Source organism: Nyctereutes procyonoides, unplaced genomic scaffold (assembly GCF_905146905.1).
Source record: "Nyctereutes procyonoides isolate TBG_1078 unplaced genomic scaffold, NYPRO_anot_genome, whole genome shotgun sequence".
NCBI lineage: Eukaryota > Metazoa > Chordata > Mammalia > Carnivora > Canidae > Nyctereutes > Nyctereutes procyonoides.
Window position 1 is genome coordinate 10,718,900 of NW_026575082.1, and position 12,615 is coordinate 10,731,514.

The window sequence follows — 12,615 nt, forward strand, 5'->3', positions numbered from 1 at the left end:
TAAATAAAGACATTAAAACAACAAAGAAACCTTCCTATTCTACTCTTTAATTGTATATACCTCCCCACAGTATTTTTTAAATTAAAAAATTAAAAGTGTTATGCAAATAGACATTATATTATGCTACAACTTGCTCTTTTTTATCACTTTGCAAAATGTCGTGTATAGCATTGCTGGTTAGTAGATGAATAAAGTAGTAATATTTAATATTTATTGCCTTGTATACCCTAAATAATCTTATACATGCTTTATATGTTTTAATTAATTTAATCTTTATAATAGCTCTATTAGGTTAGTTACTAGTGCCTTTTCCATTTTGCAGAGAGGCAACTGAGACAGTAGTTGGACATTTTTGTCAAATTGAGAATCAAGATTATAATCTATTTTTATTTTTTAATTATTTTATTATTATTATTATTTTAAGATTTCATTTATTTATTCATGAGAGACAGAGATAGAGAGAGGCAGAGACACAGGCAGAGGGAGAAGCAGGCTCCATGCAGGGAGCCTGACGTGGGACTCATTCCTGGGACTCCAGGACCACACCCTGGTCCAAAGGCAGGCGCAGAACTGCTGAGCCACCCAGGGTTCCCCCCTATAGTCTATTTTTAAAGCTCACTGCACTCACACATTTATTACATAAACAAATTCATTTTTAATAAGCACACACAATTTCATAGTGTGGTGGTTAATTTATTTCTCAATCCCCTTTTGATATGCATTTGGGTTATTTTGAGTTATTTGAAATGAAAAAATATCCTGGAATAAATAAATTGGATCACATACTCTTTGCAAATACTAGAGCCTTGGACTGTAGCATAGGCTTCCCAAAGGAATTATGGGGCCAAAGATATGTGTAGTTTATTTCTTACCATCTAATGATAGATTAGGTTCCAAACCAGGTTAAAGTCCCTACTATTTCTCAATACTCCACCATCACTATCTCTGTTTTTCATATTTAACACAGAACCCACAGACTAAGTCATCATTATCTGCACTTCCGGTGAGCCAGAGTATTTGTGAATATTGTGATGGAGCAGCATGTTTCAAATGTGGGGTTTTTTTCCCCACTTTCATCATGTCTTTTATTTTTCTTTCATTCTTTCTTCTTTCTTTCTTTCTTTCTCTCTTTCTTTCTTTCTTTCTCTCTTTCTTTCTTCTTTCTTTTTCTTTCTTTCTTTTTCTTCTTTCTTCTTTTCTCTCTTTTTTCTTTTTTTAAAAAAATGAATGGGAAATATTCGAGAGTGAGACAAAGCATGAGAGACTCCTAACTCTGGGAAATGAACAAGGGGTGATGGAAGGGGAGGTGGGCGGGGGTATGGGGTGATTGGGTGACGGGAACTGAGCACTGGATGTTATACTATATGTTGGTAAATCAAACTCCAATAAAAAAAAAGTATACCAAAAAATGTGGGCATTTTTGCCTTCTAATCTCTTTGACCATGTCTGAAGCCAATTTTTATGGTCACAGCTAGTGCGAGGGATGCTTTTGGCATTTAGTTACTGGAGGCCAGGGGTGCTGCTAAGCATCCTACAATGCACAGGACAGCCCCTGAAACAGAATTATCCAGTCCAAAATATCAGTGATGATGAGGCTGAAAAACTCTGGCATTGATCATTTTTTTTTCATCCATGAATTTCTAGTTTGTGGTTATTTCTCCAATTTTTTTTTTGTACCAACTGTCAAAATTTGAAAATTAGAGCTATGTAAATTTCATCTTATGATACAAACATTTTTCCAGATCACTGGTGTCTTGTTGTGGCTTTTTCTTACTTGTTTTTTGGGGGTTCAGGGAGGGTGGCATTTTAAAAATTCATTTAACCATATGTTCACATTCCTTCATGGTTTCCGTATTTCTTGGCTCACTTAAGAAAATCCTCCCAACTAAATGTATACATAAAAATTTACCTAGATTTTATTGTATTTATTTTATTTTAAAATGTATTTAGATCCATATTCTCTATTTTTGTTTTTAAAAATCTTACCAAATGATGCCATCATTAGGAGCACTTATTGTCAGATTCTTAAACCACCCTTTCTATTTCAGCTATAACTTTAGACAAGCCATTTATCTATCATTTGTGGGACTAAGTTTTCAATGTTGTTATCAGTAAAGCTAGGGAGGATAATAATACATAGATTCATCAAAATTAAATGCATTAATATACAGATACTCAATAGTTGCTGGATTTTAGGACGGTGTCCTTAAACTTGACCATCATTTTCATTACTTTTCCTCATCAGCTCTATCTATAATCTTTGGCCGGTAAAAGGCACTTGATAAGTATTGGCTGAGTTCAATATATTGAGAACATTTTCCCTAGGCTGTACTGTTGATAAATATATGAATGATATAGAGATCCTGTGCTCTGGTAGCTTTTACTCAAGGAAAATAGAAATATGCCACCCGGTCTCTAATGCAATTTTCATGACCTTGTTTCCCCCTAAAGACAGCGTTAACATTATTTATTTTCATTCTGTTTATTCAATCTGTAGACAACGTGCAACAAATTTCTGCTGTTCCTGTATATGTGCAAGTTCTTAACATTAATGATCATGCTCCTGAGTTCTCTGAATACTATGACACATATGTTTGTGAAAATGCAGGCTCTGGTCAGGTAAGGACCTGCAATAAATTTCTAATGTCTAAACATTGCCATTTGTTGTATATAATCACTTTTGCTACTATTCCTCCCATTTTGAAATGATAAAAATAAGCTTCTTTTAACCATGTGAATTACTGCTTTTATGTTGTGAGTACTGTATTATTTAAATTTCTTTTTTAAAAAATAAAATGTAAGCTTCAATCATTCCACTTTCAAATTCCTCAAATGTTTGAAAATCTGCTAACACTGGGGATTCATAGTATCTTTTACACTTTGTCAATACTATAAAGAAAAATTCTGGGCACCTGGATGGCTGAGTCGGTTAAGCATATGCCTTCGGCTCAGGTCATAATCTCAGGGTCCTGGGATCAAGCACAGCATCAGGCTCCTTGCTCATCGGGGAGCCTGCCTCTCCCTCTCCCTCTGCCTGCTACTCTGCCTGCTTGTGCTCTCTCTTTCTCTCTCTGTCAAATAAAACCTTTCGAAAATAAAGAAAAGTTTTACTTTTGGTAATTCTATAGAGTAAGTGATCATATTTCAATTAATGTTTAATTTTTCATTCATCATAAAGAAACATGATTTATAAACATAAACATGAAGAGAATGAGCTGGAATTTTTTTCCTGTAGCTTATAGCTACTCTATCAGACATATCAATTTTAAAAAAAACCTAATGTCGAATGGATATTAAAGAATTTAAAGATATTAAAGATATTTAAAGAATAGAGAGTACACTTATTTTGAAACACATCACCATTACTTTACAATTTTTCCTTTCCTTCCTTCCCTCCTCTCCTCCTTCCCTCGCTTTTCTTTTTCTTTCTTTCTTTCTTTCTTTCTTTCTTTCTTTCTTTCTTTCTTTCTTTCTTTCTTTCTTTCTTGTGGAGCTCACTTTTCATCTGTAAAATAGAGCGCTTAAAGTAGATCGTTCTTTGTTTTCAGTGCAGTCCACAATAACCTTACATTTTTTCTTAGGTATCATTTGAAATCATAGAAGCCTATTAAATGTCATAAAACATCTTTAAAAATATATAAACTGGTTTTCAGAATGCTGCATGTGTATGTATGTATGTATAATGTATATATAGGAGTTTATTTGCATATATATATTTACTATGAAATCAGTTATTCTCAGTAGATTTGAATTTACCAGTGAAGCTAGTTAAAGACGATTTGGATTTCACAAAATGGAAATTCTAATTTTCTACCAATAAATAATAGTAGTCAACATTATGCTTTATTTTCAAATACTTCATATGGTAAGAAATAGGCATATTTTAAGAATGAAGTATATCTGAATGGTTATGGATTATTCAACTGTAACATAATGGGAATCATTTGTAGCTCTTAACATGTCTTGTTAAATTTATTTGGCCATGTTTATTTTAGAATACATTGTATTCCAGAAATAATTCTGAAATCTTGTCTATAACATTTCCTAATTTTAAAACAATAGTAAGATTAAGATTATAATAAATATGCAAATGAATTTAAACTTAAGCTACTTAATTTGAATTGGTTAGGACCCAGGGTTTTTGATAAAATAAAAGGTTAATATAAAACTTTCAGAGATTCTCCACCATGTGGCACTGCCTCCTTGATCCAAAATCCAACTAATTTAGAAACCTATGGACAGACAAGATAGTACAAAGGAATCACAAAAACAGAATGCAAATGACCTCCTACGCATGACTCCTATGGAAACTAACTTTAAACGTTCTTTGAACTTGGAATTATAAATAGAAGACATACTTAGAAATTTAGCATATCTGATGTTCTCAAACTTTTCAAACACATCTGTCTACCTGGATACATCAACAAATATAATAAGCTTAAAATTAAAGTAATTTTGGACATAACTTCTCTAACAATTTTCTAAATCTCTACATATTATATTTACATGCTGAAGATAGCTTGTATTTTGATAATTACTAGAAGAACAATTACATTTTATAGTTATTAGAACTATATGTGTTAAATTTGTATATTTTATAAGCATTACATAAACATGAATGTATTCAGAGTGCCCCCTGATGAGGTGGCCTATTTTCAAACTTAAAAAAATAGGCTTAATTTACTTCATTTCCTATACACTTATTTTTATAAATGTCCTGTGTAGTAGGTCCACTTACCCAATAAAATTGCATGTTCAATGGTCTTATCTGGCTGAGGTGGGCAGAAGATTTGGGAAGCAACACAGTTTAAATAAGAGACCTGACACCAGATATGGTAAACACTACTAAGGATGATGCTACCTAATTCGGTTGATCACATTGGATCTTTCATTTTAACTCCTCAAATTGTTCATAACAACTATAATCAATCATGTTTATAATAACCTTTTTCAACTTTAGCATTTTGTGAAAAGATGGAAATGTACATTTCTAATAGAAACTAGAACTATACTATTGATTATATTAGAATCCACTCATATCTTTACTGACTCAGTGGATCATTCATTCTTTTCACGGATTCTGGCTCATAGGCAAGAACTCAGAAGTTGGTACATTTGGAATATTGTGGAATACTTCCTTTGTTGATATTGAGAATTTGTTTTTTCTACTTCCTGCTCACTGACAGTGACCATGGGAGGCTTCAGGCATTAGGCAGAGATAAATTTACAGCAAAGGGCAAAGCAGACTAATTTCCTACAGCACAGTTTTCTGACTTTCATGCTCAAAATCTTCAGTGGATTTTCCAATACCAGCATGGAAAAATACAAAATTCACTAGCCTGGGATTTAGCGCTTTCTTTGATTTGGTCACAATTGTATCTATCTTGCTTTAAAATATATATATCCTATTCACACTTTGAATTGCTTGTCTTTCAAAATGCAAATTATGGTTTCTACTCGGGAGTTTGCTCATATCAACCTTTCTTCCTGAAGTGCCCCCGTCAATTCCTATTGGAATTTTAACTATACTGCAAAATTGAACTCAAATGCCACATAATCAAATGATTTTAAACAAATATATATTTACAACATCTGAGACATGACTCTAGCAACATTATCAAGATTAAAGCAATTCTCAAAAATGCTCAAAAAAAAAAATTGTGAGGGAACTCTATCATGTGTCTAATTTTCCGAGTGAAGAAACTGAGGCCGAGGGAGTGCTACTTCCTAAGTAAGGACAGAGAGATATTTTATCCCAAGTGCTGGCATCAGAATCCATGCATGTTACTATTATATTTTGTTGCCTCTTTATCCATAGTTTGAATCGATCTTACATGTTTGTGAAATGAGTCACTTCTAGTTTCATGTGCTTTCTAGATTCCGAGATACTTGTGAACAATGAATGAGTTTATTTTTATATTCTTGACAACATGCATTGCAGTTCCCAATAATAACTAGTTGAATAAATGAACAGAGCATGAAGACATTAGTTCTTGAAATAAAGAGTATTTTTTTCAATAATTCTCTGGAGATATGTTTGAATTTATTAGCCTTGTAGTTGATATTTAAAACTTTGCAATGTGATGAGATTTCTTAGAGAGTAAGGGCAGAGACAAGAATCAATCCACAGATTGAGACCCAGATACTCCAATATTAATGTTTGGGATTTGGGACACACTAGGAAATAAACTTTGCAAGGAGCAAACTAGGAGAGTATGGTGGCATGGAAACTAAAAAAATATATTCCAAGGAGGAAGGGGTATTACCTGTTTTATTTGCTGCTTTCAGGTCAAGTAAAAGCAGAAAAGAAAAGATCCCATTAAATTTAAAAATAGAGATTTTAGACTTACTGGAATATTTGTAGGTAATATTTGTAGTGTATGTAATGTCACCCAGGAAGAAAATAAAAAGTGTGAATATGAGAGAACATAGGACAGAACCTTTGGGAATAGCAATATTTAAGGAGTCAGTAAAGAAAGAGAAGCTTGCAAAGTAGACTGAGTAGGTGGGACAAGTAACGTAGGAAAGAAACAAGAGTTTTGATGAGAACATGCATGAGTATAACAGTTTTTGAGGAGGAAGTGTCAATAGACTTAATTCCCACTATTCCAGGAAAAAAAAATCATCCTCACAGTTTACCATATGGTCAAATTTACTCTTTAAAAATATGTAATTTTATAAGTAATTCACAGCTATATAAATAAAATGACAGTGCAAAACAACTTGACTAGAATGTGGCAAAGAGAAATTTCACTGGACATTTGTTAGGAATGGCAAGGAAGATGTTTTCCAGATTGTTGAAATAAAAGTCAAGACTACTGCAATAAGGGAGACAAATGAACCCAACTGTTGAAACAAAATTCAGGAGAGTTTTTGAAAGCTGGGCTGAGATAGTGAAAAGGGACTAGAGGACATGTGTGGGAGGGGGAGGTTGGTCAGTGTGATTAGGCCAGCTGTGTAACTGGCTCCTAGAGAAGTTAGGCTCTCACCCTCCCATAGTGACTGAGATATAGGGGTCCTATCTTACTTGATATCTACATTTCAAAGGGATGGCTTTCAGGCTTTTAAGAAAGATCATCAAGCATCACAAAATTGGAAGAGTTTGGGAGATCAATCTACATTACAAAGGGGCAGAGAAAGAATTTGCAATGAGAAATTGTCTCTTGTAATTGTTCAGAGAAAATGGAGGTAAGGAGCTTCTAGTGAGGAAGAAACCTGTCTAAAATTGAGTCTTGGTCAAGTGTTAACAAAATGTGAACGTGGCAAATACGTATTTGTCAGTATTTAATACTTCGAGAAGTTTAAAATATTCTTTACAGCTCATATTTTTGTTGAAGGAAGAATGACTATCTTGCTCTATGATTGCAAAGCATTTAATCTTTAAATTTATAAACAGCAAATATAATAATCTAGTTAAAAAGAAAAATCCCATTGCATTCCCTTCCTTCCGGTTACATTTAGATACATTCTGCCTTCAGCAGTTTTCCATTTGCAAGATAAATCAAGTAGATTTTGGTGCACAACATTTATAAAAGAAGAGAAAATACTGACACATTTATTTTTAGCAAAGCAGAACAGCCCAGATTCTTATCGCAAAATATCGTGTGATGAAGTCCTTCCTGTTGAGTGACTAAAAAGATGATGACTGTATTTTTCCTTTATCCTTAAAATCATATTGTTCATTTGCTGATTCTTGATTTTGAGAATATTCATCTGTTTCATCTTCATCTGAAGACTCCATCTCAATCCTTTTTTTTTTTTACATGATCAGTTTCACCATCATCTTGAGTCTGTAGTGCTGGTTTCTGCTTTTGGTTTTCATCTTCTATTCACACACTACTGTGAAATTACTTCCTCTGTCAGTTTTTTTCTTCTGGCATTATGAATGTAAAATGAAAAATCTTGAATTTTCAACTGTTTTTAAAGAAAAAATAAAATCAAACTAAAAAGATAGTGTATCCATTCTTTGATATCTTTTTGAATGATGATGTAATACTTTAGGCAACACATTTAAAAAGATGAAGAAGACAATGATGCAATGGGAAAGATTTATTTTGCTATTATGTCATCTTTCTAGGCCATTCATCCTACAAGTTGCATATAAGTCTTTTAAAAGCACATTGGGAGAAATTTATGAGTAATAATGAAACGATTTTTAGGATGATGAAATAGCACGATGCTTAAAGCATAAAAAAGATTATATCCCTAGGTTCCCAAAATGTATCCTAGATTTACCGAATGTGCCCATTCAGTAACTGAAGGTAAGATTATTTAATAATAAGTTAATATTTCCTTAGTATCAGGAACACATCCAGGAATTTTAAAAAATGAAATAACAATGTTTAAAAAATAGGTAGAACTGGTCAAAAGAAATTCAAATGCTAATTTTTGATGCAACAAGCTCTAAAGGCACATTGAGAGTTGGACTTTGCTGAGGAAGAAAAATATCTATTGCATGCAATGGCATGGAGTTCTTGTGTGACTTGCTCAGAGTTTCGTATGAATCTCTATGGGAAATCTATGACATGCATCATAGTTTTACAGATGTGTGTATTATGCCTCAAAAGGTTTAGGTAACTTTTTCAACATCATATAGCTTATTAGTGAGTGAGGATTATAATTTGTATCTCCAAGAATGATGCTTATTTTAACTATGCCCTGATAAAGACTAGCTATTCTTAGATTATTTGCACAATAAAAAAACAAATAAAAAAGTTTTTTTTAAATTTTGTACTGATAATGAATTACACCTACAATTTTAAGGGCAAAAATGAAAATGAAATCAATATGATTGAATCTCACCTCATTTCTGGGATATGCATAGCTCAAACTCAGAATACATTACACCTGATTAGTGTTGTTTCATAAGGAGCAAGGTCACAAGTCATCAGATAACTCAAGGGACACATAAATGTCACTATCAAATTTAGAAGTTTGTCTAAGGTCTATTAGTATCTGAAAAAAAAAAAGATACACAGTATGGTTACCTATAATGTTCCTCCACTCTGATCCAAGGGCAATCCAAAAATTCCCACTTACGTTGCTAAATACACTATGGTTTATGAATTGAAATCAATACATAGATTATTTGAGTGCTGCCAGTGTATCCAATATTACCATAGACATTTTCTTCTCGACACACAGTGGGTGATGCCTTATTTAATGGGTGGGTATTAGGGCTCTCCTGGCTCCTGGATTGTCATTGGTTTTGTGCCATGTTCCCTCAGATGTTACATGTGGAATAAGATTGAGTTAGGCTCAGATTTCTGGTTTGAAATTCACTTGATAGGCTTCCTTCAAGTACGGTTGAAACCAAGAATTTGATATCTCCCAGAATGACAGTAAAAACTTTCAAAAGTGCTCTTACTCTTTTACTTGTTCCTAAGACTTAGATAGTAATGTGTGAACATTGTAACTTAATAATCTGTCAAAAATATTTGCTTTAAGAGATAATAAAGCATATCTTGTATAACTGAAATGGTTTTTATGCAGCCAACATAATTATTTTTAATGATGACTACAAGCAAAATGTTAAGACCATTCTGTGTAGACATTCAGAGGAAATGCATTTTACTCTGTTTAAAAACAAGGAATATATACTCAGTTAATAAAATAAGAAGGCAACTACACCATCGAAATACAAATTGGGAAATACACATGTCACCTAGTATGAATTCTTTTATTTTTTGATATTTATTAATTTATTTATTCATAAGCGACACACAGAGAGAGGCAGAGACATAGGCAGAGGGAGAAGGAGACTCCATGTAGGGAGCCTGATGTGGGACTCGACCCCAGGATCCCGAGATCATGACCTGAACTGAAGGGAGACCCTCAACCATTGAGCCACCCAGGCACCCCAGTATGAATTCTTGACTAAGCTAAGGATAGATGTAAAAACAGTATCTATTTCTACAGAGTGCAAACTGGAAATTTGGGTGTGGAAGCAGAGAGGAAAGAATCTCTTCTCTGGACTGAAGAATGAAAAGTGAATGCAATATAAAGAAAAGAGAAAACTTCTATGATGTGCCCCTGGCCTGAGATACCCCCAAGTAAATTGCTAAAATGAAATTAATTTAGAAAATGTTGGGGTAGGGAATATAAAACTTCATAATAGCAAAACCTGAGGGAGCCTTTGTGCCAAGGAAGATGGAATTTGGTATGAATGTGTTTATATTAAGCATCCCAAAGTGAAGATCCCTCTTTCTTCTCCTACACTCTCTCTTTCCCCACAGCACTCTTTACAAAAGAACAGGCATCTCTGATGCCCCAAAATCCCAGCACCATATAGTTTAAAGCATGCATACATGTACTCGCCCACACATACATACACATACACAAGAAGAAACAAAGGAAAAAAATGTAAGCAATCTACATCACAAAGAGAATTATAAATGGACAAAGATTGGTGAGAAAAATAGATCTCCAGACATTCATATATGTTTTTGTGTGCTTTAGATGTGACTTACTAGTCTTTGATTGCTTTCATCATTTTTGGTACAGCAATATGTTGTAGGCTTTGCCACTTACTCATTTACTGCTTTCTGGCTTCAGTTCCTCCTTAAAAAGTACCTGTTCCTTGATCCTGTGAGAACGGATTGATCCCGTTAGAGCATTTCTTTTATTGTGAATGAAATGTTGAGCCTTGTCAAAGTAGGGCACTGGATGAACAGTGAAGAAGGAAAAGTCTTCTCTTCCTGATTCTGTGTTGAGCATGTTTGTTTTCTCCTTTCTCATCCTGCACAGTTGGCTGGTGTGAAGATACACATGGTGCTTTATCCAGCCACAAGTATAGCCCCAGATGCCCCAGAGGTACATTCCCAAGGCTACCATACAGCTCCATCCCAGGCCTGGGAGGTCTTGCAGCCTTCACAATGTGAATGCTGTGAGCTCCAGGCCCTGCAACCATAGTAGCCTCCCAACTCCTTCTGCCTTTCTGTCCACCCACATGCTTGCACCCTGGAGGACTGTTCTGCTTGCCTGGAGAATGTGGACTAGCTCCAGCCCACGCAACCCGGTGAACTCCATTGTCCTGAAAACAAGATGCTGCAACCAAACATTCCCCAAGGAGATCTAAAGCTCATCTTGCGGAGAGGGCTTCCTTTCCACATTTGTCTGTCTTTACTGTAGATAATTTCACTGTACTTCTGAGTACTCTTTGGAGTTCTCATTACATCTTTACAGTTACTCTCCTACTGTAACTTAATAATTCTTTATATTAATATTCCTCCTTTTAAATTACTGTGTGCTTCCTATCCCTCAATTGGGTCCAGACTGATACATATGCTCATTTTTTAATACTTTCTGTCTCAGATTTGGAAACAGTCATTTTCCTAAGATTTTGTGATATTTTAGTGGGGTACTGCAGAAAACACAGAATGGTCAGTAACAAAATTGGGATACCAATCCAGAAAAGCAAGAAAATCCCACTTTCTCTTTCTCTCTTGCTCTCACTTTATAGCTCTCCTGTTCTTTCTTATTTTTCAATAATGTAGAATAACAGTATAAGGGAAACTCCAACACGGTTATTTCTTGTTTATTTTCTTTATTTATAATTAATGTACATTAGAGAAACACAGATATGATAAATTTTCAGGTTTTTTTTAATTAAAACTATTATATGTATCCAGAGGTAAATAATTTTCCCTCAAATTGCAAATGATAATCCCACTCATCATTCACTAGTTGGACTACCTCTGTTATATGTATGTGCATGTGTGCATAAATACATGCATATGTATAAAGCTACGCAAAGTTATTTGTTTTTTTGAAATAAATACTTTAAATTTCCAAAAGAGACATACATCTTAGGAATAGTAAAGAACTCTCTAACCTTTAATATGATTGAATTAATATAAACAATATTTAAAGATAAGAATACCAAAAAGATAAAAAAAAACTATCTTAAACATGAGACGCTATCATAGAAGACAAAGAATGCAAAAGAAAATTATATTAAAAATACAATGCTTGCAAGCAGTGCCAAATTTAATAAATCTTTTCAGTTGCATACAAATCAAAACTACAATGAGATACCACGTCACCCCTGTCAGAATGGCTAACTTAACAACACAGGAAAGAACAGGTGTTGGTGAGAATGGGGGGAAGGGGAACCTTCTTACACTGTTGGTGGAAAGGCAAACTGGTGCAGCCACTCTGGAAAACAGTAAGGAGACTCTTCAAAAAAGGTACAAACAGAGCTACCCTACAGCCCAGCAATCACACTAAGATACAAAAATACTGATTCAAAAGGGCACATGAACCCTGATATTTATAGGAGCATTATCAACAATAGCCACATTATGGAAAGAGCCCGAATATCCATTGGCTGATGAATATATAAAGAAGATGTGGCAGGAGTGCCTGTTCGGCTCAGTCAGTTATGATTCCATCTCTTATTTGGGCTCAGGTCATGATATCAGGGACATAAGATCCAGTCCTGTATTGGACTCCTCAATGGGCATGGAATATGCTTGAGATTTTCCTCTCCTTCTGCTCCTTCCACTCCCTCTTAAAAAAGAAAGATATATATAAAATGGAATATTACTCAGCCATCCAAAAGAATGAAATCTTTCCATTTGCAATGATGTGGATGGAGCTAGGATGTATTAAGCT

The 12,615-nt window shown here is 34.2% G+C and overlaps 1 protein-coding gene across 2 annotated transcripts in view; it reads left to right on the top strand.

The window, feature by feature from the left end:
* LOC129514644 (cadherin-19) overlaps positions 1-12,615 on the top strand; it is a 92,022-nt gene that overhangs the window by 61,185 nt on the left and 18,222 nt on the right. For both annotated transcript variants that reach the window (XM_055333400.1, XM_055333401.1), the window contains exon 9: positions 2,498-2,619. In XM_055333400.1, coding sequence (XP_055189375.1) covers positions 2,498-2,619 — 122 coding nt within the window. The remainder of the gene's footprint in view (positions 1-2,497; positions 2,620-12,615) is intronic.